Below are 26,257 nucleotides of genomic sequence, written 5' to 3'. Positions count from 1 at the left end.
CAGGAACTGAAGGGTTTAAATGATCTACAATAAAAGAGAATACTTTAAGCATCTGGAATATCATTTGTTTTCAGAGACAACCAACCTATATGCTGACCCAAAATTTTGTTGTAAGCTAAACATTGAGAACCTTTTTTTCCAAAACTGAAATTCCAACAGTAGCCAATTGATGCAAGAATTATGAAGCTTGTTTCCAGATTTTTATGTGTCTCCATTCTTATGGGGCATGAAAAAGAAAATGTTTTCTTTTTTTTTTTTTTTTTTCAAATTTTGGATTTCGTCTGCACAACAGAGAATAAGGGCTACATTGAAAAATAAATAATAATTTATGAGAATAAAATAAAAAAAAAAATGACTAGAAACAAAGTAAAAAAATTACAAGATCAATTCAATAAATTTACTAGAACAATGCTGTAAATTTTACTAAATAAAAAGTAATAAATATAATAGAAAAAGAAACTGCAGAATTAAATAAAGTCATACATTTATGAGATTAATCTTATAAGAGAGAATAGAATTAGACAGATCTTTCAATAGATTTGCAGATTTTTTGGGAGAACAAAGTCCAACTTTAATCTTTGAATTGTAAATAAATTTGGAACCACGAAAATGCCAGAATTTGGATTTTATTTCAGAATTCTGTTTAAAAAAATCACCTTATAGCTTTTTTCATATTCCTGCCTATTTTGGATTAATTCTTAGTTGCATGTTTGTAAATAAAGAATTCAGTCTCATCTCACTAAACAAGGGTTCAACACTTCTGTGACTCTTTATGTCTCGAGTTCGAAGCCCTGACATCAAAATGAAGTCACAGATTCTCAGTTTAGACATTTCCCACAGACCCCGAAGGCAGCAGATTTGGTGTAGGGGAGTTTCTCCAGAGCTGCTGCATTCAGGTTCAGACTCAGAAACAGGCAAAGAAGCACCCACAAAGTTTAATCCTATTAAACCCTGAGACCAGCAGCACACCCAGGTGACGTGACACCAGATCTATTTTTTTTTTTATATAAAGCTCTGAAAGCTTCACAAAGCCATGCCACAACAAAAGCTCCAATTAAATAATAAACCTGTTTGCTAATTTGAACTTAAATAATGATGAAGTCTTCTGAGCACTCACAAACCCTGCAGGGAAACAGAGGAGCGTAAAACTCTCAGAAGAATGCAGGAGAGCCGAGCTGCAGGTCTGAACGCGCTCACAGACACATGCCCCGAGTCTGGACCAGATTTTAGACTATCTAATCCCTTTGCAGAGATCTCATCCTGAAACAGGGAGATGAAACACAGCAGGTGTGGTAGATACAAGCGAGGTGTGTGCTTTCTGGTGAAAGAAGAGAATCTGTGGCACCTCAACACTATGACACTTTATTCTTTACCAAAATCAGTCCCAGTGTTCAGTCTGTGGATTTTACATGAAAGAGGAAAAACAACCTATAAAGTATAATTACATTTTTTACACAAACACGTCCTGAAAACATTAAAATCAGACTCTAAAAAGGAAGTGGCTCTCATCGCCTGCCGTTCTTGCGGCTCTCAAGAAGCATCACCACCAGGCGGCTCTTCAGCGTGGGCAGTTTGCTGCTGTAGTTCTGCTGCAGGACAGATGCCAGCTTCCAGCGCAGGCTCTGCAGACTCGGCAGGGAGCTGCAGTCCGGGATGTTCAGGAGAGTGTGGAAGAAGTCCAGCCACAGGTCGCTATGGGGGTTTCTGAAAGGGATTTGGAAGGAAAAGGAGGTGTGTGTTAAAAAGCAGGTATCTTTCTGTTTTCAGTCTGTGTTTAAGGTTTGGGCTGAAACAAGACATCTAGAAAACGTCTGAATTTTTACTGAAGGGTCAGGAATAATTTTTTGCAAACAAAAATACTTTTCAGCCTGTTTTTAAAATTCCAACTTCATTTTATTTTCCTTTGAGTTCTAAGACAGATTTAATTAGATTAGATAAGATATATTTTTGTTATTTCATATACTTTAGTTAAAGTTTACAGTATTTTTAGAGAAAACTATTTACAAATAACTTGGATAACTAAGTGTTTGTACGTCAGGAGGTTTAAATATTTCTTTTTTAGCACTGCTGTGACCATCATCTGTTGGATGAGCTTTCCAAGTTTTCATGGCATTTATCCAGAGTGAGGTTCTCACCTGATTGGTCAGCTCGGTGTCATGTGAGCAGGTAACAAGGAAGTGCGAATATTATTAGACTGGTGCAGTGTGCTCAAATGAGTTCCATCAGATAAACGCCCTGAGTGTTAAAAACTAGTTTGTGAGTCAGGTCTACAAACAGTACCACAACAGAGGGTGTATTCACACCTGGATCATTTCGGGCAGTTGTTCCAAAACAGTGAGCAGCCCCGCCCAAAACCCGGTTCGTTCGCTCTTGGATGCGGGACAAAACAAGCGAGTCAAAATCGCCAAAAATATGTGGATTTGGCTCGCTTCTATTCGAGCCCTGTAGCGGTTCCTTTACAGTGAGAACACAAACACCCCAGCAACCGGCACAACTGACTCATATCTGTGGCTCACACTGTACTGATGCGAGCAGTAGTAGTCAAAACAGTCGACAAAGAAGGGGTAGAAGAATCAACCACAGCAGCAGAAGAAGAGAAGACCAAAGAACTGAGGAAAATGAGTCGTGGGTTCATGTGGAGCGGTAAAGAAATTAAGTCCCTTATGGAAGTGACCTAATGCAGTCGGGACTCCTAAAAACGACATATGTTGATCAAATAACACACACTGCTTCATGAGCCATGAACACTATAATACTTATTAGCTACACACGTTGTTAATGCTCCATGAAGATAGGGAAACTCCCTGCCTTCCATGTATGATTTCTGACAAATGAGAAAAAAAAAAAGGATCATGTGGCATTTGTTTGCAACTTTGGACCGCAACAAACATTTGCCTTGTGAACACAAACAAACCAAGTGACAGCTGCAAAAATTGTATAATTTTTACCCCTGAATCGGAACTAAAGGAAACAAGCCACAGGTGTGAATACACCCTGAGCCTCTGTCGGGAAAGAGGTAGTGGAATCATGGGTCCCTGAAGGTGGGAAAGCAACCTCCACAAAGAATATCAAGTTTCAGACCAAACACTTTCTTCCACCATGTCATGCTGCAGAGAAAGTCTCTGTAAATGTGTTTCCATGACACTTTTTCCCAAATTAAAAATATTTCTGAAGTTTCAATAAAGTACAATCACGCCAGTGTTTCCATTACGACCACAATTGCTCACAACTTGAGTAAAATCTTGTCCCGCGAGATTCAATCTATTGAGGGTGGAAGAAGGAAGGAGGACTGTAACTGACCGCAACCATGGATGCTACAAAGATTCGAAAAGCTGAGCTGTCATTTTGATGGGCATAACTCTTGTTGCTGATGTTGTCAACAGACAAAGACAGAGGGCGTTAAAATATTTCAACATCTACAATATTCTAGGCTAGGGGTGATGGAAATGCGACTGCAAACCTGCTGAAAACCTTTAGGGACTTTACCTTCTGAACACTCCATTTGTCTTCCACATGCCACCTTCGTTTGTGACCTGCATGTATGTCCCGAACAGCATGCAGTGAACCGTCCCTGCAATCCCGAAATAATCCGTCTAAAATTGAAAAACCAGAGGGTCAAACACTCACCAAAAGAGGAGGAGAAGGACACAACACTAAAGATCATTTCAGAGACTTCAACTCTTCTCACCTGATAGTTCCAGGGCCTTCCACTCTGCATCTCTGTGCACTGAAATCCTGAAGTCAAACACTTGCCAGTGAAAGCAGTGCCTCGTGGGAAAAGCTCCATGTCGATGCTCTGTCCGAGGTCGATTAAAGCGAGGCCGTGGTCCACGTTCTCTGGATCGAAACATTTATTCTCCAGGAACCTGAAACAGGATCAGTGAGTGGTCATGATACCTCTGTGTAAACTGGTTTAAGCATCTTTTTTAAACATGGAGCGTGGTGATCACCTCTCCCCCAGCAGGAAGTTGTCTGGCTTGATGTCGGCATGAACGATGTTGATGCTGTGCAGCTTCTCCACCATGTGCAGAATGCAGATGGTGAAATACATGACGAGAGGCTGCGGCATCACCTTATCGCTCAGGGTTTTGTAGATATTCACAGTATTCTAAAAGAGAAGACAGTGTAAGTGCACCAAAGCAAGGAAACATGTCCCTTTCAAGAGTGGCTGAATGTTGGGAGATCGTACCAGCAGGGTGCCGTAGTTGTGCAGCTCTCCTAGCAGGACGCTGCCGTTCTTGAAGAGGTGGGCAGAGCGGAGGCTGCTGTAGAGGTGACGGACGTCCAGCTGCAGACGAGCGTCCAGCTGAGTGTTGATGTAAAACTCCCAGGGATTGGCCGGCTTCTGGACCTGCGAGAAAAATAAGAATCATGAGTATTTGCACTACTTTAAACCTAGCAGAAGTCTGAGCCTTTGGTGCAAACCAATTTTTTTTAGGATATCTGAACCTCCTCCTAAGAATTCAGACAAGATAAACCAACCAAAAAGAAGATAAGGTCATAAAAAGAGGCGGTAATTTGTTCCACATCATCTCACCTTCAACACCATCTTCTCAGAGGTCTTAGGGTCAGTTGCCAGGTAAACTGTCGCAAAAGCTCCTTCTCCGAGGACGCAGTTGACTCGCAGTGATGCGTTACCTGTTGGAAGGAGAAAATCTGACTTTGAGTTAACATCTTCTTTCTTAACATTAGAGTCAAACGGGAGGAACTGATTCTTCAACCTCAAAAAAAAGGTTGAAATGACTAAACCAGCAGGGAATAGAGGGCAGAGACACAGAAAGAATGTTTGACTGCTAGAACAGCCGTTAAAGTAAAACCAGGAGTGTCTCTGAGACTCGAGAAAAACTCAAAAAGAAAAATGTTTAAGGAACAAAATGTTGTAGTTCACACATAAAGCCTGGAAGTGAAGCGGCGTCTGTCCTTACCCATGCTGATGGTCACGTTTGGGGAGATGCTGGGCAGGTTGCACTGCCAGGTGACGCATCGAGGGTGAGCGCTGAGAGGAGGGTTCAGATTTGAGAGCAGGTAGGAGATGAGCTCGTCATCCCAAGGGTCTGACACCAGCTGGAGGGAGCCCGTCCTCTCTGACATGCCAGCGCTTGCTCCTGCTTTCTCAGGACTCGCCATGACTTCGTCCTCAGGGATGAACTGTGGCTGCGGGCTCATGGGTACGTCGGCATAAGCCTGCTGCTGCTGCTCTGGACTCATTGGGACGTCCAAGCTCTTGTAGTTCCCCGTGAGACGACGCTGAGGGCTCAGGAAAGCGTCCAGGTCAGGCTGCGCTGTGACCTCAGGACTCCTCAGAGGCGGCCAGTCCGGTTTGAGAGCACTCTCTGGGCTCATTGGGACATCGTAGACCTCTTGCTGGGCTTTTTCTGGACTTGCAGGTTCGTCTAAATCCTGCATGATTGTGAACGCCTCTGACCTGCGTCTTACTGGACTCTCAGGCTGACACTTGATCTCAGAGTCATGTTTAGGAGGCTGCTCCGGGCTGGTGTAGACCTCCCAGCTGGGCCCTGTACTCCTAGGGATGGAGGCCTCAGTGGGACAGATGGTCTGGTCTCGGAAGGAGAGGACTCCAGGAGGAGGAGGCTGCACCATGGTGATGGAGGAGGAGGTGAGACATAGTGACGGGGCGGGGGCGAGGCCCTCGCCTACAATGGTGCCGTGTCGCTCTGAGGACGGAGCAAGCTTACTGATGGCGGTTTCAGAGAGTGTCTCGTTGGATGGACTCTGCTCTATGATGGGGCTGCAGGAGGCATGCAATCAGAGAAATACTAAAGTTAGCCAACAGGGGGAGCCAGAACTGACACAAAAAGCAATTGACGGCAGCTTTAATGAACCTGGCTATTTACCTGAGCTTTTTAGTCTGTCGTCTGAGATAAGCGTCATCCTCAGCATCAGCGGCGTCACAGTTGTTCTCTGGAGAAAAAAAATGTTGTTGTTTTTTATCAAGATGTTCGAAAAGCAAGCAGAGAAAATTTGCATATCTACAGATGATACTTGTTAGTTTTAAAGGCTGGATCCCCCTCCTGTACCTTGGTCGGAGAAGAAGACGCCGTTGATGGGTGTTTTGTGAGTGGATGGCGTGGAGACGAACTGTGCTAGCATGGCGAAGTCTGTGGTGCTGTTGGGACAAGCAGCCAGAGAGTTGAGGGAGTTAAAGCGAGCGCCCCACATCGTGCTCTCATCTGGCATCAGGTCAGGAGGAGTGTCCTGGACAGAAACACAGACATTTCAATAAAAAAGGAGCAGAGGTGGAGCAGATTTATCAGATTCAACCATCAGTTTTAAACTGATTCTACCGAAAAATATTTACATGGATTCGTTTGAGCTTTTGGATGAATTTTGTGCCCTTCTGACTGCTGTATGTTTAAGGAATAACTCTATTACAAAATTTTCAAAATCATTTTATATTTATGACATTTGTCAGACAGCACTGACAGAATCTTTATGGATCCAGACTAAGTGCCCACTGCTGGACAATATTGCACAATAGCTGCATTAAAGAGTGTATTCTGGATTTAAAGTGACAACACCAGAGACAGAAAAATGGGGAATTTTTGGTGCTGTAAATCATGTGAAGATACTAGGCACCAGAGGGACAGAATGAAAACTAAAAATGCAAGAGTGTAGAAACTAAAAACTACATTGAATACAGACACAGAGAAGTGAAGTGGGGGCCATATTAGAAATGCTGACTCAAGAGGCGGTGTTTGAGCCTCAGGAGTAACAGCTGACAGTCACGTGAGCTGAGCTGCGCCTCTGATAGGATGAACTTCTAATCTTAATATCTTCTAAACTGCTGAGTTAAAAAAAAAAATCCAAGTCCCCCTTAAGAGTGTGCCAAAAGTGAGCGTCTCAGACCTAAGCTGTTTTAAAACAAGGTTGTAAAGGTGTTTTTTTTGTAGAAAGTCCATTTTTTTGGCTTGTTGTGTATGTGGTTTTCGGTCTTTCTGCAGCCAGCCTCAAGTGGACACTCAATGAACTGCAGCTTTGTGAACTTTCACATAGGCTTCATTTTCTAAACCGTTGCTGTAGTCCCCTGTTAGTTTCTTTAAAAACAAGAACAAGGACTTTAACATCAATTCTTAAAGAGACAGGGAGCCAGGGCAGAGTTTGAAGCAAGCGGCACTCGTCAGTCTAAAAATATGAGACAATGCAGAAGTGCTTAAATGTGCTGTTTCTCGGGTGTCTGCTTGAGGCTGGCTCCGTAAGTACAGGAAGTCACATACACACCAAGCCAAAAAAAGTCAGTTTTAAGGCAGAAGTATTCATATTTACAGCCTGATACGAAGAAAGTTTCCCAGCTGAAATATTTCCTAACTCTGCAGTTTAGAAGTTATTAAGATTGCCAGTTCACCTAACCAGAGGCGATGTTTGTGATGTTTGAGTCATTTATACTCACATTAGGTTTGTTGGACACTGGAATCTCAGACAGAGATCTGAGTGGTTTAGGCTTCTGTACGGTTGAAGAAGCTGCAGCACTGAAAATAGCACAAAAAGAAAAAGTACATGTTTTGCATTAAATGTATCATTGCAAGTAAAAATGTCTGAGGTGAATGATTAAATCTTAAATGTTCACCACAAAATGGGTCAGCCAGAGTTTCTACCTGCTGTTTTCTTTATCATCATTGTCTTGGAAGATGGTGAACTGGGCTGCAGCCGCAGGTTTGGGGAAAGAAGGAACACCTTCAAAACAAAGAAAGACACTTGAACAATTCACGTAACACAGGGATATCATGCACAGACAGAATTTTCTCACAATTTCATCATTAATCCAAAGTATAGCTACACTTTAAAGATATTTCTCAAAATAAAGCAGGTAAGGCATGCAGGTTTCAGTTTCAGGAGATGGTTTCTGTAAACTACACGCCACAATAAATATTTATGATTTTTGGGTTGCCAATTTGATATAAATTGCAGTTCTTTAATATTTCCAAATTTTAGTTTGCTTCTTTAATATCAGACCATGGGGAAAGTTGAATGATTTTGGAGATGCCTACAGACCATACTAGGAGCCATATTTTCCCCCAAGGAAATTATTCAGGGGGTCTGACATTATGTTACTGGAAAGTTAAAGAAAAACATTTCACCCTCTCCTGGAGAAAAGCTGTAACTTTTTCCCAACCCAGCTTATAAACAAAGATGAAAATGAAGGATTTGAACAAAAAAAAAAAAAAACAATATCTAAAATCGTAAAAAAAAAAAATCCTGACACTTTTTTGAAACATTTTTTCTCACACTCCTAATAAAAACATTTTATCCTCTAACAGACTGGAATTAGTCTATTTACCACTTCCTGTGCAGATTGGGTCAACCTCCCTCTCTACAGCCTGCAGCACTGACGCATTGCTAAACGGATCCTCCAGGAGTGTCGGGGCCTGGAACATGTCCATGATCACACCTGTGGACAAAAAAATAACAAATTAAAGGTGATTCTGTGTAAATTAACACAAAAGATTGCATTCTTTATCCTCAATAAAGCCTGGATTAACCTCTGGCTGCAGATTTGAAGCCAAAGCGAAAATTGGTAATTGGCACACCACCAGTCCTTGTTAGAATATGACAGTATTTAAACTGGCACACCAGCTTCATCAGTGGTAAACCACTTGTCTAAGTCTGGTATATTTGATACTGACAGTCATATTCTGTTTTTATTGAAAATATGATTTTAGCAGTAATAATAATGAATGTATGTATTGTGCGATCTTTGGGTATTGTTTGGGTGTATGTGTCAGAGAAAACCGTAAACATTCTTACAACCAAACCTTTGCTTTAGTCATATTTTCTTGTAGTTTAACCAAGTGTTCTGAAAGTTGATCAATTAGCTTGGTTTGCATTAGCCTAGCATAGCCTAGTCACCGTGTCCAGTCTGGCTGAATTGAATGCAGACCATCGCTGCTACTTCTTCTTCGGCGGCAAACAACAAAGACACTTATTGCCACTGACAGTACACATGCTTGTACTTTAAAATTAAATTAATTAGAGGTGTCCCAGTCCGATATTAATATCGGATATTGGTCCGATATCAGTGAAAAAACAAATATCGGTATCGCATCGGAATGCATCTAAAATCTCCAATACAAGCACTTCGATATAAGCAGTCCATTCCAAACTCCGCTCCTGCTGTTTTTATTTGATTTATTTAGGTTATTTTCTGGGTCTTCTTATTTATTCTTTATTTTATTCAATTACTAGTATCTTTTATGTTTAATGTTAAAACTTCTGCCACCCATTGGTTAATAATAGATGGGTCAGTTTTTCCTCATACCTACTGTTGCTGATTACTGTTCCTTGTTTGAATGATATCACTTAATCAAGCCTTTTCTAACATGACAGACATACTACAAAATAAGTAATAAAAGTATATATGTTTAATGCTGATATCGTATCGGATTAATATCGGTTATCGGCCAATACTCAATGCTGCAGTATCGGTATTGTATCGGAAGTGAAAATGTAATATCGGGACATCCCTAAAATTAATGAAACTCTATTATTCTTCAATGCAGAACAAAGTGCTCTAGAAGTCTAAAAAAGCCACTCTTGATAAAGACACAGCGCCACCCTTTGTGAAGTGATGTGCCACTAATTTCTCACAAGTAACTAACAGTAAACTATTTTCATAATCTTTGATGTTAAATGTAGCCTGTGTTTTAGCTCTAATTCACTACAACTGTGTCTATTTATTTATGGTATTTATTGACTGTATTCACTGTATTACTCGATTTGTAAAATTGTATCCTTATTTTGTATAACTCAATGTACTGTAAATCCTGACCAGGGACAAGGACTGCAAATTAACTGAAGACGTCTTATATATCTTCACATTTTCTCATTGTGGCAATGTGGTATGTATCGTCCCTGTCAAATAAACAAATAAAATAAATAAATAAAAATCACTGCTAAAATTTTAACTGTCTATAAAAAAAATACAACAGTCAGTCTTATAAAGGCATGCCCTTTAAGATCAGCTCCTGGCATTAGAAAATGGAATACACCAGCCTAAAACAAGTGGCATACCATTAATGGAACCGGCGTTCCAGTTTGAAAACTGGAATATGTCACTAAGAAACTGGCATATTCCACTAAGCCACAAGTGGCATACCAGAAATCACTATTCACTATTGATGCTTATGCTTCACTACTTCATGAAAACGGTAAGTTTTAACACTGGAAATGCTAAAACTGAGTGCAGGAATTTAGCACTGAACTCTTCTTTCCCTTTCACTACCTGGTGTATATAGCATTAGCAATATTGATGCAGCCTTTACAGAGTAAATTTGAACTTTTTCAAGCATTTAAGGCATCAAAACACAAAATATCTAAATTAGAAGAAGGGTAAATAAAAACACTATCTATCTTACTTGCATGTGGTCTGTCAGACACTAAAACCAGAAAGCTGCTGGTTTTCATGAATGATTCCCAGGATGAATGTGTGAAATTTGTGAATTTTTAAGAGGAAGTATTGGAATACATTACTATACATTTACAACACTGGCATAAATTTAGCTTTGAGTGCTTATTTGTCGAAGTTCAACACTATCAGGACTCCTGCTGCTCACCCAAGGCTTCCCGTGTGTTAACAGTAGGTGACGGTAACACCCGTGATGGCGTGGCCTGAACGTAGCCCAGTGAGGTGTTTGGAGTGATGTGAGAGAGGTTGGTTGTGCCACCCTGTGACACTGAGAGAAAGAAAGAGGGTTGAAAACCTTCACAAGACTGTACAAGAGGATAATTTACTTAAAAACAGAAGCTTTACTCACTGTTCAGGTTCTCGTCCGGCTCTGATGGGTATCGGATATCCCTGAGGAGAGACAATACTTTAGTTAAATCTGTTTGGTGTATTTTCAAGGGGCACTTTTGCCTTCATTTGTTTGGAATTAATATAGAAGTCACTCACTGGTGTGTGATGCTGTGCTCCTGTGGTCGAGCGTCCTCTTGCTGACATTGATCAGTCTGGCAGAGATCATCACCTCTTACAATGAGTCTGTGAAGCGACTGATTCATGAGCTCGAAGCTCGCAGGCTGCTGAACAAACTGAGCCTGAACCATGGAAGTCTGAGCGACAGACCCCTGATCTGAGGGCGGTGATGCTGTTGTAGATTCAGGTAAATGAATGCTCCTGTCAGGCAGTACAGAGGGGTCAAAGGACACCGCTGAGCTCACTGTGATTGTCCCAGCACGGACTGCTGAAGCGTCCTGGGTGACAGTCGGCTCGATGTGGACTCTTAAACCAAGAGATTTCCTGTTGCTTGGACCAATAAAGGGTTGGGGACAATCAAAGAGTTGCTGGGGAGGATTGAGGTTCAGATTTGAGGCTGTATCTGCTGCAGGTGACTGAAACAAGACGGCAAAACAGGAAGTTAATCCCTGATGTTTCTGTACTATTAAAGCTAAAAAAAAGATTATTAGACAGTCTCACCCATTGTAATGACGGCTGTATGAAACGTTCTGCCTCCACCTTTTGCAGTCTGAATTTCCATTCCTGAACCGCCTCTTTAACTGTGCTGACCATTCCCTGTGCTTCAAACAGATTAAAAAAAGATGTTAGATCAGCATATACAAATTTATGACTGAAAGGCTTACACATAAAATACTCAAATAGAGTTGAGACCTGTTGTTTCAGACTTTCTATTACTACTTTAACAATTTTAAACAGCTTTAATATCCTCTTACCCCCTTCTTTGGGATCCTCTTGCGCCTGCTCCTGTTCCTCTCTGAGCTTCTTGAAGTATCTCTCCGCTCTGACCTCCTCAAAACAAAACTCTGATCCTTCACAGACGAGTTCCTCTGTCATGTACTCTGACACAACCTTAATGCCGGAGTTCTGTGACGAAGGAATCGTTCCAGAAGTCTCTGAGCGAGACACACTGTGGAGGAGAGTTTAGTCAAGTCACTTAAAGAGAGCGCAGCATATTCAGAAGTCTCAGAAATCTCACTTTGCATTTAATATGAACACTGAGATTTAAAGCACTCTTTGGGCTATTGAACTTTTGCATTAATCACATTTGGATTGATATCAAAATCTAAATATGTAATGCCTTTCATGAAGAGGTCTTGTGTTCAACTTGTGCTATTAGTTTACACACCGTGACGCAGCAAAGAAAATGAACTCACATGATGGTGGTTTTCCGTGTCGGTGGTTTGGGTGGACACTCCACTGGCACCTATAATAGGAGAAAAGACAGCTGGTAGATTTTTTTTCTAAGAAGTAAGAGAAATTTTTACATGATTATCAAAGGAATTAAAGAAATAAACACCTTGTTCTGGGGCACAGGCTCTCTGTGAGACGGTATTTGATTAGTTAGATGGGAGTTTCTTAAAGGTGTCCGAACTCCTGCTTCTGAAATAAATAAATAAATTAATTAATTAATTAATAGATAAGACTTAGAAGCTGACATCAAACAACACCCCCACTCGACACACACACACACAAAAAAAGTAAAATCAGCATGCAAACAGTAGGGATGCACGATATTATCGGCACAATATTGGTATCGCCTGATAAAAGCTTAAAAACACGTTTATCGGTATCGGCAGATATGAAAATTTCTGCTGATAGTCACAGCCGATAAGGTGCTATTCAGTTAGGATTATTATTATTTTCCATCTGAAAAATAAGCTCCTTAAATAAAATGCAGCACTTCATTTATTTGCACTGCAGAGCTCTGTGTCTGTCACCAGGTTGTTACAGTAGCTCTAAAATAATCAAATGCAACTTGGTTATGTTTAAAAATGCATTGTACATTTAAAGTTCATGTGATCTAAAGAAATTATTTTTCTGTAGTTCTATACTGAATGTTTTGAGTTTGAAAAAATAATACATTTTTTATTTATGGTAAAATCAAATGTTTTTTGTCTTATTTTATGTGTGGTTCTTAAACAAATAAGACCGCCACAATAAGAGTAAAATATAAATTCCAGTACAGGATAGACTTAGCTTTCTTTGAAGTGAAAAAAAACAAACATACTTGTAATTATCGGTAACGGCCAAAAGGAGTTTCGATATATCGGCATATCGAATATCGGCAAAAATCCAATATCATGCATCCCTAGCAAATAGGTTTCACTCCTACCTGGTACATGTGTCTGACTTTTAGTTCTTGATTGAAACCTCCTGTGGATCACAGAATGTTTTCAGTACGTTAGAAAACACAGCATAGCCCACTCTTTGATATGATAAAACATGTTTGTCGAATCAGAAAGAAGAGTTTGCAGTTCTTTGATACAAGATTGCTTTTCTGAAAAAGATAAAAATGGGTTCTTTCAGTTTTCAAAGTAGAAGCTTCACATTTTGAAGACATTGTATCAAAGAGTGAAGCAAAACAGGAATCAGTTTAAATAACTACAATGCAAATAAAACAGTATATCAGATGTTTCTACATGTCAGAATTACTGATCAAAACATTTAGGAGCCTAAGCAGACAGCAACATGAACATTAAAGGCTAAGCTGTGCCTGTTTCTTTGTGAAATTTGTTTTTACCTGTATTCATTGAGAACAGCGTCAGCTGGATGGGCTTGGTTCTCCATGGCTCTCTGGTAAACAGCATCGGCCTGCTCGTTCATGCCCCAGTGTTCAAACTGCTGAGCCCAGGCCACATAGAGAGAAGCCGTCCTGGTACCGATGCCTTTATTGTAGATATGACTGTATACAGCGACGGGGTCGGAATAATAACTTGCCTACAAGATATGCAAAAAAAGGGTTTGTGTATGAAGTTGGAAAGAGACTCTCTAGCTGTGTCAAAGTACACCCATTCTGCAAGACCTACAAATTTGATGCAGTAATTGACATATCTGATGTCATTGGCGTATTGTTCTGCATTGATAAACCTCTGCACAAGGCTGTCAAACACCAGTGACATCTCATCTCTGCTGTCTGCAGGTAACCTCCGCTCCAGATTCTCCACAAACCTGGGAAAAACACACATTGAGGTTTGCATTCAGTGGGTTACAGCTGTATGAACAAAGACAAGAAGTAAATCAAATAGAATACAAACAACAGTGTGTGTAGAGGTTGTATGAATTGGAGAGAAAAGTAATGTAAACCTGTGTGAACCAGTGTAAAAGCTTTTAAAAATATGTAAACTGGGTGTATGCTGAATCTTACTTAAACCACAATACTCACTTGTCCCACTGATCCAAGGGGTCATCTCCTGTGTACGAGCTTATGCTGTTTTCAAAACTCCTGTAATCGAATATTATTGATATATCATTAAAACCAAATGAGGAGGTTAACGTCTGAAACAACCAGTCTGTGTTAAAGTTTGGTTAACAGCAACAGTCATACCGCTCTGGATAACTGCAAGCATTTAGCAAACGCGTAGCACAGCACAGTTGTGTGTTGACTTACCGTAAATAAGTGGCTATGTCCATCTCGAATCAAGCTTTTTAAATAATCCGCGCACTTCTTGTTAATTTTCCAAAAACAACAAAAAATAAATAAGAAAGTCTGTTTCAGCTGGCTTTAGAAACTCAGCTTCCCTACATTACAGCATCGTTAAGTTTGTTATATCTTTCGGGTGGCCCTTCTGTTCGACTGGATTTCAAATTCCGCGCTCAGCCAATAGCAACGCGAGCATCACAGTGTCAGACTGAAAACCACGCCCAAAGTATGACGCAATTTCCAGGATAAAACCCTAGCGAAAAATACCCAAAATAAATTTCTAGATTAAAGTGTAAAGAATTGGGAAACACAATTATTCCTTTCCTTCTGCCAACAGGCTCAAACTGATTCCCTCTTGATCATGTGTCCTGTAGGAGACATTCAGATTTGCCAATGTGCTGTGTTATACAGCAATAAGTCTGACCCCTTAATGCTACAAAATATGGTTTAAACTAAAGATTAAATTAGATAAAATAGTAGATAGATAAATGAATTAATAATTATTTCTATTAATTATAAAAATAAAAACGGAAAATAAATGCAATTCAGAAATATTTTTCATTATTTTCAAATGTATAAATCCTGAGCTTTAATCAGGTTAATAAAAAGAAAGAAAACTCATGATTGAGTCAGACATACCATTGAACATCTTGCAGCTTGTATTTAAGATTTCTTTTTTATTTTATTTTTTCCATATTTTTTTTTCATTGTATTTTAGGAGCAGCAGATCTTTTGAGAACCGAGCACCCCGTGTAAAGATGTGTAAGAAACCCCGTGCATTTAGTCAAGAAGCAGAGCTCGCGACGTTACGTCGCCGCCATTTTGTTTCACCGGGGGGAAAGGACCATCCTGAAAATACACCTGAGTGATTATTTACCTTTGTTCAAGCTCCTTCATCACGGCGGATCAGCATCGTGCACCCAGGTTAAGAATCGCATGGTATGTACACACCTAATTTTCCGGTCCACCTAGACTAAACGGTTTGTGATTGTACCGATTGCGCGACCCGGTGGTGACTGTTAGCAGCCAGTTTACATGGCTAACCGGCATTTTCAAAACCTTGCCTGCTTTGATTGATAGCTTTTATAAACAGAAACAGTATGCATGACAAAGTGCAGATCACATAGAGGAAAATAAACGCAGAAATATATACAGTTTTAGGTTATTTTCTTTTTGCATTATCCTCTTTCAGCCTGCAACTCCACGCGCGCTGTGGCGACTGAGGCCTGCACGAGCCAGCAGCGCTAACAAGTACAGGCTAACAGAGGCGTGGTGGATTGTTAGAAATTAAAGGGTTTAGCTGAAAATTAAAGCCATTTTGTTTGTTTTTTAAATTGTAGCAAAATGCATGATGAGCTGTACTCAAACTATTCACCGATCACTGCTTGTTTACGCGTGACTCAACTGTTGTTTCAGTTTCGTATCTGCGTGCAGCGATAACAGCAGCCAGTCAGATTATGTTTCAGTTTGGCAACAGTGTCCAGTCAAAATCGATGGCGCCAAAAAGCACATTTATTCGTCTAAAAAAAAACCCTTATTTTAAGTTGGACCACAGAGTTGGTGCCAGAAATTCAAATCCTTATGAAAAGAGGATCATAAGGCTGGATCCAAACACAAAAGCCAGAGTCAACCCTTCATTATCATCTCCAGTAGCATCGTATTACTTCCATTAACAAGATCAATAAACAAGAAAAGGGACTACACGTCTTCAGCAACATTATGGGACATTAACAGCAAAGATTATCATGCACAGGAAAGTATTTTAAAGTAAATACAGCTGCAATGCACAAACAGGATTCTATTTAAACTGCCTCTGATTTGCTCACAACCTTCTTGTCCTCATGTGACATGTAATCAGGTTATTACAGCTGAGTAATCCTATTAAAAGTGTCTTAAAATGCGCAGACATTGTAAACTATACCTATGTTAAATGATGCATGAAGTCGGCAATGCATTGCATGTGCTTTTTGACGTCTAATCTGTTTAGAAAGTATCTTGCAGGGTATATAATCTACTAATTCAGCAACACTTGATCAAACTGTCTATGTTGGACTTGATGTTAATTCTGCATCCATCTCCTTTGTTGCACAGATGTCTGGAGACATGGCCACAGATCATGTAAACGGGAATGGGACGGAGGAACCAATGGACACTACTGCAGAGGTGACCCACTCGGAACATTTCCCAGCACTCCTTGAAGCTGGATTACTTCAAAAAGTTGCTGAGAAACTAGATGAACTTTACGTAGCAGGTGAGTCACGCCGAGGACGGGTTCTTCTGTGGTTTTCTTTTCTGCGACAGCTACAAAGACAAGATTATTCATACAAAATGTAAGAGACGTAACATCTTACTACCACACTCTAGTTTGCTATACCTAGAAATATAGTCGTGTCGTGTAAGTAGAGAGTGAGACATATCTAAGTTTTACTCACTTTTGAGGATAAATCAGCTGTGAATAAATAAATTCACTTTCTTAGTCATACTGTCATGTTGGTTGATTGCTCCTTTGTGACTGAACAGACTAGTTTCTTGTTTGTATCTTCTGATTACTAGAACACCTCGAGTATAGTGCCTCAAAAACAAGTGGTTTACTTTTAGCTGCTGGTTAATGTTGAGGAAATATGGTTAAAAGCTCTTTTGGTTTAATCATTTAAAACCTAAGCATCTGAATTAGGCCCTGATGAGTCTTGAGACAGGTTGTTGTGTCTTATGGACATACTTACAGGTAAAAGACATGGGAAAACACAAGGCCTACTCTTTGATTTATAAAGTAAAAAAGAAGTTTATTAAATTTTAGTTATGCCTTTATTTATTGTCAGTTTCTCTTTTGTTTTTTCTCAATGATTAGTAATGATTCCTTTGTTATAAATCATTAAACAACTCAGGCAGCAGGACTTCAGAGTAAACCTGTAGGATGCAACTTGTCTGTCAGTTCTAGTTTGCTGCGTGTCTTTTTACCTGCTCTGTCACAAGTTTGATATCAAGGCATGACAGTATAGAGTGATTGATGAGACACGAGAAGGTAAAAGACACAGAGGTTGGGTTCTCTTGTTGCAGAAGCAAAATTCTGACATGTTTTTGTACTTATTTATTTTTAGTAAACATTGAAGACTAAATCACTCAGTGAGTTTCCCTGCAGGCGTCGGTAGAATACTCCAACGCAGCACCTCTTTGAGGGTGAAGTTTTGTAGTATTGTGATGCTACTGAGGAAAGAGTGTAGTCTGGATGAATGGAGGAGTGGGTGGAGGCTCACTGTGAAGAGATCAAAGACGGTAGCTGAAGCCAGCTGGTAATGTGGCACAAAGAGCAACAATAGAGCAGCTGTCTGCCGGCAGCAGGTATTGTTCCTTCTGAGCTGAAGGAGGATAACAGAACCATGCTGTTTGATTCCTGCTGCCATCTGAGGCAGTAAGATGTACATGTGTAATAATTACAATAATGAAATCAGGAAATGATGGAGTCTTTGTTTGTTCAGCAGACACTTCCCGTACACTCCTCTGGTGCAGATCAGTTATCATGAAGTCTCTTGTTACAGCTACACAAGTCTTACATATGTCCTCAGCTCTACCTGCTCAGATGATGTAACTTTTCTTCTCTGTGTTCATCAGGCCTTGTAGCACATAGTGACCTAGACGAGAGGGCTATTGACGCTTTGAAAGAGTTCAGCGAGGATGGAGCTCTGCAGGTGCTGCTCCAGTTCAAAGAGAGCGATCTGTCACACGTGCAAGTAAGTTTAATCACCCAACGAAGACACAAAGAGGAGCACAGAGATCATTTGGATGATGCATGATATGACTTTTTATTCACATGGACTCTCCTCTGCAAGAATCTCCATCTCTGACCCAGTTCTTGCCCCTTGCAGAACAAAAGTGCCTTTCTCTGTGGGGTTATGAAGACTTACAGGCAGAGGGAGAAACAAGGGACGAAAGTTTCAGATCCCACCAAAGGACCAGATGAGGCAAAAATCAAAGAACTCCTGGACAGAACTAACTACACACTCGATGTTACAACGGGCCAGCGGAAGTATGGAGGGCCCCCACCTGAGTCAGTGTACACAGGAGTCCAACCTACAGTTGGAACTGAGGTAGGATTCTCCGTCTTTTTGTTTCCTCTCATTGCTTGTGAATATCTAAATTCTCCATGCTCAAGAGAAGGAAGTCAAGAGGGTTGAAAGGATATTGTGGGTTCTAAGATCTTTGATTTTCTTTCAGATATTTGTCGGGAAGATCCCCCGCGACCTGTTTGAAGATGAGCTGGTTCCTCTCTTTGAGAAGGCTGGACCTATCTGGGACCTGCGATTAATGATGGACCCGCTGAGCGGCCTGAACAGGGGCTACGCCTTTGTCACGTTCTGCACTAAAGAGGCAGCTCAGGAGGCGGTGAAACTGGTTAGTTCATACACAATAGACGGATCATAATTACAGCTTCGGTAGGAAGGTGAACCTGGATAAGAGATGAGTCAGGGCCGTAGATTTGAAACAGCTGTGAAACCTGTCAGTGCAGATTTCCCTGAATAATCCACAGATGATGAACCAGACAGGAGAAACGATATCTGCATAAAGATTAAGACGTCCTGTTCTTCTTTTTTTTCTTGCAGTGTAATAATCATGAGATTCGCCCTGGCAAGCACATCGGGGTGTGTATATCCGTCGCCAACAACAGGCTTTTTGTTGGTTCCATTCCCAAGAGTAAAACAAAGGAGCAGATAGTTGAAGAGTTTGCTAAAGTCACAGGTAAACACCAAAATATGGCATCTTGAGACATTCTTTCTAAAGTAACATTCTGGAATAGTTCTAAATGAAATCCTTTTTTTCTGTCTTTGTGCAGAGGGCCTCAGTGATGTCATCCTGTACCACCAACCTGACGACAAAAAGAAGAACCGAGGCTTCTGCTTCCTCGAATATGAAGACCACAAAACAGCTGCCCAGGCTCGCCGCCGGCTAATGAGCGGCAAGGTGAAGGTGTGGGGCAACGTGGTGACAGTGGAGTGGGCAGATCCCATCGAGGACCCTGATCCTGAAGTCATGGCAAAGGTGAGTGTCACCTCTTTAGCAAAAGCATTAAACAAATCTACCTTGCTAGCTGACTGGAGATTTCACCACTGCTGTGTCTGTTTTTCAGGTGAAGGTTTTATTTGTCAGGAACCTCGCCAACAGTGTCACAGAAGAGCTCCTGGAGACTTCTTTCAGTGAGTTTGGAAAACTGGAGCGAGTGAAAAAGCTCAAAGACTACGCTTTCATTCACTTTGAGGAGCGGGACGGTGCAGTGAAGGTACCTTTCCTTCTCCGTTTCACTCCTTCCACAGTGTGATTGAAATGAATCCTAAAATCACAAGTTTCTACATCCCCTCAGCTTGAATGTAAACTAAATGTCAGAGAAATAACATTTTATCAAACTTTGACTAGAAATGCGTTTCTTTCCTTAGGCATTGGAAGAGATGAACGGGAAGGAGCTGGAGGGAGAGCCGATTGAGATTGTTTTTGCCAAGCCGCCAGATCAGAAGAGGAAAGAGCGTAAAGCACAGAGACACGCCGCCAAGACACACATGTAAGTAACGCCAGAATCAGAGCATCTAAATGAGATTTCTACACTGATAAATGAAATGAGAAGCAGGATTGCATGGTATTTTCTTCATCCACATATCAAATGGTGAGAAGTCTCATCTTATTTCACCCTGATCTCCAGAGTTAAAAGCACTCATTTACAATTCTTGTGAGTTTTTGTTCACTTTATTCTTGTGTGATTTATGAAATGTGTGTAGGAGGGCCAATCACGGCAAATGCCTGATCAGGTATTGATAAATCCAGCAGCTGAACACAACAATAATCTAAATAACACGCCTTCAAATATTCACAGTTCAATCAAAACTAGCAGCTGTGGCAGTTTATGCATTTAATTCACACATCCTTTGTTTATACTTAAAATCATTCTGTGATAGCCAACTGTTAGAGCCCCAGTACTACTATTTCCATTCTGGTCCACAAAGGTGGAAAGATCGCTACTTAAAATGTATGTTAGCTCTGCAGACTCCATCCTGAACCTGTCACACACTGAGGAGCGAGTAGAGCTCTTACCGGGTCTGCATCAGTTTCAGGGATAAGAGACGGAGGGACAGACAAACTGGCACATTGTCACATAATATGGCACGATAATACATATTTTCAATATGCAGGGACTGCAAACTGGTCAACTTAAAAACAGATTTAATTAACTTTAGTTGTGGTTGTTTTGGTGCCTGGCCAAGAAGTGTGTTGCCTGGATTTTATGATTATTTTTACCACAAGCCCATTCAGCGTCCTCTGAATTTTCTCTCCAGAGACATTTTTATGACCATGAGTACTAATAACTGATAACAGCCTTTCCATTTTTTAAATCGATGAAGGAAACATTTGTTATAGGGATAAATCAGCTGACAGCTTGCACTGCTCTTTCATAAGCAATGTGTTTAAACGAGATTGGCAGAAGAAGAGAGAAATGTTAAACCCATTTTTTGTTTCGTATCTAATTCAGCTGTCTGAACAATAATCTGAGAACCTTTGTTTCTCTGTCTGAAAATGTTCTGCACCCATATGATGAAATAATTCTCCACTACAGACAGATTTTCTTCGCTACACCATGGTCCCTCCTGACTGTTAGATGTTGATCTGTGTGCGGATTTAAGTATACACCTTTTTAGTTTGTACGTACGTTGGATTAAAGAGATCCATAGTGTTTCTTTTCCTTCTTTCTTATAACCTTATATTTTAGTATCAATTTGTTTTATATTTAATTTTTTATTTATGCTGTCAGAAGAGAGGGACAGTATTTTATTTATTTATTTTTTTGCATCGTCTTGTGCAAATAGAAAATTGACAATTAAAACCTTTGAATGTTGAATCTTTCTCTCCAGGTATGACGACTATTACTACTACCCTCCTCCCTCCCACATGCCCCCTCCGGTCCGAGGCCGGGTCAGAGGTGGCAACAGGGGAGGTTACTCGTACCCCCCTGACTACTACGGTTACGAGGACTACTATGACTACTACGGCTATGACTATCACAACTACCGCGGCGGCTACGAGGACCCCTATTACGGGTACGACGACTTCCAGGCCCCTGGACGAGGGCGGGGCGGTAACAGGGGTCCGCGAGGCGGAGGCTCTCCAGCCAGGGGACGCAGCAGCGCGGGGGCACCCAGGGGCAGGGCCAACTTCTCCCAGCGTGGCGGGCCAGGACCGGGCCGTGGCGGCGGAGGACGGGGAGTGAGAGGATCCATGCAGCCGCGAGGGCGAGGAGGGGTACGTGGTGCTCGGGGTGGCCGCGGTGGAAATGTAGGAGGAAAGCGCAAAGCTGATGGGTACAACCAGCCAGATTCCAAGCGTCGCCAAACCAATAATCAGAACTGGGGCTCTCAACCCATTGCTCAGCAACCGCTCCAAGGTGGTGATCATTCTGGTAACTATTCCGGTTACAAATCCGAATCCCAGGAATTTTATCAGGATTCTTTTGGGCAACAGTGGAAGTAAACCAAGTAGGGCTTTGATAGCAAAATACGTGTTTTATGGTTTTTTGTTTTTGTCTTTTTATTTAGAGACTTGATCTGATTGGCCCTCAATCCCATACGGTTGCCTGCGTTTTTTTTCTCCTCAAAATTGGGTGACATCTGGCAAGATCTCTTTTTGTACATATTTTAATAATCCGCTTGGACTCAAACCGTAGTCACACTCCCACCTGTCTCTGGCGAACTGCTCTTCTTTTTATCCCTTTGTTTTTTTAAAAGATGGTCGTTTAAAAGATTTTCCATAACAAAGTTTGAAAGAAATTTTTAGATGCAATTATGTGCTCGAGCTGTCTATTTGGCTATAGCTTTATGTATGTTTTTAGAACTTCTGGTTTCCATGTTTTAAGTAGCTAACAGCAACAAAGCATATGTCTCCTAAACATGTATTTAAAACAAATGAAAATACAATTTGTATTGTCACAAAGTAATGCGTGTCTTGTTATTGAAAAGAGAAAAAAAAGGACCGTCGTAGTCCTATTTTTTGGCTTTACATTTTGGCTTGTATTCTTTGCTGTTTTGTCTGCTTTAATAAACATACACGCACACGTGTACAAAACTTCAAATTGTGTTGCAAATTCATGTTTCGGCAAATTCTCTCTTCAAATTGCCTTCAAATTTTAAGGCTCCTTGTGGAAGAAAATGGACTAAAGGTTTGCCCAATGTTGGCCACATGCTCCAATGTCACCTTTGCATGCCATCAAATTCCAAATCACCTTCAATCTTCTACAGTCGGCATCTCAAGTGCTCTGTATGTGTAGTGACATACTCCATCCTTATAAGTTCCTCTCATGTCCAAAAAAACATAAATGTCTCACAAATTTGGTGTGCGAAATTCACTGTCGATGCAGCATCAAGTTCAAGCCCCGCCCCCCCACGAGTCTGCCATACAAGCCCCTCTTGTAGCAAGTTGGGGGGGAGGCGTTTAAAGCACAATTTGATCTATTAATTCCAAAGTGAAGCTTTTCCTTGTCCCAGAAGGATCTTCCTAGCTGTTGAAGGCCTGGATACTAATCTTGCATGTTGATCTGAAGGTTTGATGTTGTGCTGATGTGACAGATAACAGCCCTGCATGTCTCGCTTGTAGTGTTTGTGTTAAGTTCGCTCTTCTAGACATACTGGCTGCTCCTAATCTCCTTTTTTTTCTTTCCTCTGCTTGTTCGTCCACGTTTCACCTGCTGCACCTCAGGCGGTTTTAACAACTTAAGGCATTGACATGTGCATGTTAAACCCGAGCCTGTGAGAATGCTTGTGTCTAATGCAGATTCATGTCGTACCTCTGCGGTTTGATGACAGAACAGTAGATCTGTGTGTGTAGATGTTACATGTTTCTGTTTCCCATTCTCTAATTGCTTCCTTTTGTTACCTGACTAGCAGGAAAAAGGGGTCGAGGATGGTCCTGATGTGTCGCTATGAAGACTGACCGTGTTTGGCATCACTCACTGCTGGCTGCCAGTGGATGGGATGGTAAGGTCACCTGACTCAGTGGTCCAATGGTTTTCCAGCCTTTTGTAAGACTTCCTGAAAACAGCCACGTTTGGAGATAATCAGAAGGGCAAAGCTTAGCTTGCTATTCTAGAGATAAAGTTTATACCCCCTCCTCGCCCCTGAACACCCCAAATCTGCTATTTTAGACTTGACCAAGCAGGAGTTCATGATGGACATTCTCCTTGAAGAGTCTTTGCACTTTTTGATGTTTGGAGTGCTGAGTGTGGTTTTATTTCAATGCTCTTAAACTACATCTTTTATGATGGACTTGGTAATCTCTGGTTATCAGAGGAAGTGTTGAGGTGTGATCACCTGCTGTTGAAGGTAAAAATGGTTCTTTAGAAGAACCAAAGCAACCAGGGGTCCGTTAACTACCTCAGTTTGAAGGACTCACCTGATCTGCCCTTTTTTTGTACTTGAGGAAACTCCCCTGTCTCTCTCATCTTCAACCTCAGAGGTGCAACAACAACAGAGCAGTTAAAGGGTTCAGAGGCCTGATTTATAATCAAAAGTTGAACCAAAGCTCATCTGAGGCCTGATAAGTCAAGAAAGGGTAAGCTGTACCCAACTGATGTAAAAGAAAAAGTCACTTTTGCTGCAAAGACTGCAGCATTGAAGTGTCATGGATGTTTTACAGAATGGACTGTGTCTCGGTTGTGAAGCCAAAAAATCCCAGCAAAAGGGGCTGACGTCTTGCACATTTAGAGCTGATATATTAAATTATATTATCGCAACCGATGTCATCCAGTCTTGCTTCAACTTGGTACTTTAGAATAGATTCAACTTGACTATAAAACAGCCTCTGGTTCTCTGAAACGTGACACAGGCTTCTGTTACTGTCAGCCTGTCAGCTGGTCTTCCTGAAATGAGCCTTATTGTCTTTGTAAATGTTCTGAGCGATGATGTAGTTTACAGACACTTTGTTTTCTACTTTGTTAAACCTCAAATGCCTGGAAATTAAGTCTTCCTCTGATGGAAAAAAAAATCTGTCTCTTATTTTAAATGTATGTAAAAATGTCTGCTTTGCATGCACATCTTTTTTTAACATGAAGCTGCCTTTTATTTGTAAGCAGAAAGAAAATTATTTCAATTTAAGGCGCTGACAAATTTAAGGTTTTTTTGTGAGAGTACAGTAAATAAGAGCAAAAGCATGGCTGTAAAATTCATCATATAGACCTATTACCGTGCCATGTGTTACATGGAGCTGACAAATTCTGTAAATGTGAATTCCTGTCTTGTCATTTTCAGTGTACGTCTTTTTAACTGGACATCACAATGTGAAGAATTTAAAGGAGAAAATCCAACTTTTTGGAGTGAAAACTTAGGAGAATGAATGATACGATTCAGGTTGCATTTTCTATGGCATATGGAGATATGTAGAAGCGATTATTCTAGTCGTTAATCTAAACTCTGGTTAAATTTATGGTCACCCATGTCTGGTTAAGTGGCTATATGTTGGTTTAACCAGAAGGCCAGCATTCAATTTTATTCCTATTTACTGGTTCAACATACTAACAAACGTCGCCATGCTTTGAGAAAAGTCATCTGTGTTTGTTTACATCAGGGTAGTAGAGCTTTTGAGCATTACAGCCGCAGTGACTATCCAGAGCTACAGCTTAAACACATTATATGCCTGAAATACAATTATAAAAACATGAATAACTCATTAAACCGTATGCTGCTGACCAGCATGGTTGACAATGTTTAAATGTCAAGTTGACTTAATGTACACAGCTTTCATGGCATCGCTTGTAGTTATTCAAATACAGTCATTTTACGACTTTAATATTGAATCCCAACAACCTTTTGGTAGTTGGAAACATTTTAGGGGGTTTGCATCACAGAAAAAGTTTATAATTAAAATCATTCAGAAAGTTTGAATAACAACCATGCATAATTCAGAATTTTATATATTGGCAAATTAAAACATTAAAAGTGAAGTCTTCTGTGATAAATTGTTAGCTAGTGTAATATTTTGTATTGTCTAACTGCTGGTATAAGTTTGGTGCAATGGAAAGGGATTAACGAATAATTTTCTGGTTAAAAGACAGTATAAAATATTCATTAATGTGATGGGTTTTTTTTTTTTTTACATATTTGAAGGACAAGACTGCCAAAAAAGATAAATGAAACTCAAGTTTTGTCCACAGGGGGCGCCCAAGTGGACACAAGCCAAAAGTTTGTCACTGGAGCTTTGATGCTTCTGTCACTAATGTCCATTGGTTCCAACTTAAATGAAATCACCTCACAAATGTAAAGCTATAGAATAAACTGTAGTTATTCAAGAATAAAAGTGACCAAATTGGAAGTCACAAACTCTCTTATCTTGGGTTGGATTTCTCCTTTGAGCTCTTCTCCAACATCTTGATGTGTCTCTGTGTTTTCATCGTTTTGTGACATTCTGCGTTTTACGGTGTCCTATTCAGAAAGGGTTGTGCAGCTTGTTTTTCCATTATTGATCAGGACTGTGTTAAAGCACCTGATTACTTTGTTTTTATTTTTTGTACTAGTTTTGACTCTGTTGGATTGCCAATTTTAAGGGTCAGTTTTATTTTGTGTTGTTGGGTTTTGTTTTTTTGCTAACAAAGGTGTTTGCATTCTTGCAAATAAAATTGTTTTATACTGTACAGCAAGGTGAGTTAAACCTATTTTTCTAATAAAGTTATTGACTTTGACTCCGTGTTATGTTTTTTTCTTTTTGAGACCTGAAATTATTCTTTGTATATAAATATGATTACACTGTTAGTGGGTTGAGAACACAATTCTTCATGAACCTTATCTTTCCAGTTTCTGACTGAACTCTAGTGCAGGATTTTAAGCCACCTTTTTTGGCATTTATAG

General features: G+C 40.5%; 2 protein-coding genes across 6 annotated transcripts; one reads left to right on the top strand and one right to left on the bottom strand.

Annotated features, from left to right (window-relative positions):
* Window positions 1–1,215: 1,215 nt before the first annotated feature.
* On the bottom strand, window positions 1,216–14,593 carry bub1 (BUB1 mitotic checkpoint serine/threonine kinase). Of its 3 annotated transcripts, none has more exons than XM_074685904.1 (24): window positions 14,358–14,593; window positions 14,133–14,192; window positions 13,777–13,918; window positions 13,491–13,687; window positions 13,083–13,123; window positions 12,267–12,349; window positions 12,124–12,173; window positions 11,683–11,876; window positions 11,429–11,529; window positions 10,907–11,343; window positions 10,770–10,810; window positions 10,569–10,688; window positions 8,298–8,407; window positions 7,614–7,666; window positions 7,409–7,487; window positions 6,039–6,216; window positions 5,856–5,922; window positions 4,926–5,749; window positions 4,538–4,638; window positions 4,190–4,351; window positions 3,951–4,108; window positions 3,689–3,866; window positions 3,487–3,593; window positions 1,216–1,704 (listed from the first exon to the last, which is right to left on the bottom strand). In XM_074685904.1, exons 1-24 carry the CDS (start codon window positions 14,378–14,380, stop codon window positions 1,506–1,508), a joined length of 3,705 nt encoding a protein of 1,234 aa, XP_074542005.1. In that variant the 5' UTR covers window positions 14,381–14,593; the 3' UTR covers window positions 1,216–1,505. The 3 variants fall into 3 exon arrangements, with proteins under 3 accessions (XP_074542005.1, XP_074542006.1, XP_074542004.1); XM_074685903.1 differs by having other exon boundaries at window positions 1,217–1,704; window positions 7,614–7,692; window positions 8,297–8,407; XM_074685905.1 differs by lacking the exon at window positions 10,569–10,688 and having other exon boundaries at window positions 7,614–7,692; window positions 8,297–8,407.
* A 592-nt stretch (window positions 14,594–15,185) lies between these two features.
* On the top strand, window positions 15,186–26,044 carry LOC141801743 (heterogeneous nuclear ribonucleoprotein Q-like). 3 transcript variants are annotated; one of them, XM_074684972.1, is made up of 11 exons: window positions 15,186–15,329; window positions 16,482–16,641; window positions 18,000–18,118; window positions 18,254–18,475; window positions 18,603–18,779; window positions 18,989–19,124; window positions 19,219–19,424; window positions 19,513–19,662; window positions 19,817–19,938; window positions 21,281–21,825; window positions 23,306–26,044. In XM_074684972.1, the coding sequence occupies exons 1-11, from the start codon at window positions 15,327–15,329 to the stop codon at window positions 23,329–23,331; spliced, it is 1,866 nt and encodes a 621-aa protein (XP_074541073.1). In that variant the 5' UTR covers window positions 15,186–15,326; the 3' UTR covers window positions 23,332–26,044. The 3 variants fall into 3 exon arrangements, with proteins under 3 accessions (XP_074541073.1, XP_074541071.1, XP_074541070.1); XM_074684970.1 differs by having other exon boundaries at window positions 23,303–26,044; XM_074684969.1 differs by lacking the exon at window positions 23,306–26,044 and having other exon boundaries at window positions 21,281–23,283.
* The last annotated feature ends 213 nt before the right edge of the window (window positions 26,045–26,257 follow it).

This window comes from Halichoeres trimaculatus, unplaced genomic scaffold (genome assembly GCF_033239565.1).
Source record: "Halichoeres trimaculatus isolate MK-OKI-2021-1 unplaced genomic scaffold, fHalTri1.1 fHalTri1_scaffold_13, whole genome shotgun sequence".
Classification (NCBI taxonomy): Eukaryota; Metazoa; Chordata; class Actinopteri; order Labriformes; family Labridae; genus Halichoeres; species Halichoeres trimaculatus.
This window is presented reverse-complemented; position numbering and strand designations above follow the sequence as displayed.

What these genes read in the sequence shown, in the direction of transcription:
- bub1 (XM_074685903.1), bottom strand. Translation starts at nt 14,380, where the DNA reads ATGGACATAGCCACTTATTTACG. An exon ending in CCCTTGGATCAGTGGGACAA is followed by an intron (nt 13,919 to 14,132) that starts GTGAGTATTGTG and finishes TGTTTTTCCCAG; the next exon opens with GTTTGTGGAGAATCTGGAGC. An exon ending in GCTGTTCTCAATGAATACAG is followed by an intron (nt 13,124 to 13,490) that starts GTAAAAACAAAT and finishes TGTGATCCACAG; the next exon opens with GAGGTTTCAATCAAGAACTA.
- LOC141801743 (XM_074684969.1), top strand. An exon ending in AGAGTTTGCTAAAGTCACAG is followed by an intron (nt 19,125 to 19,218) that starts GTAAACACCAAA and finishes GTCTTTGTGCAG; the next exon opens with AGGGCCTCAGTGATGTCATC. An exon ending in ATCCTGAAGTCATGGCAAAG is followed by an intron (nt 19,425 to 19,512) that starts GTGAGTGTCACC and finishes TCTGTTTTTCAG; the next exon opens with GTGAAGGTTTTATTTGTCAG.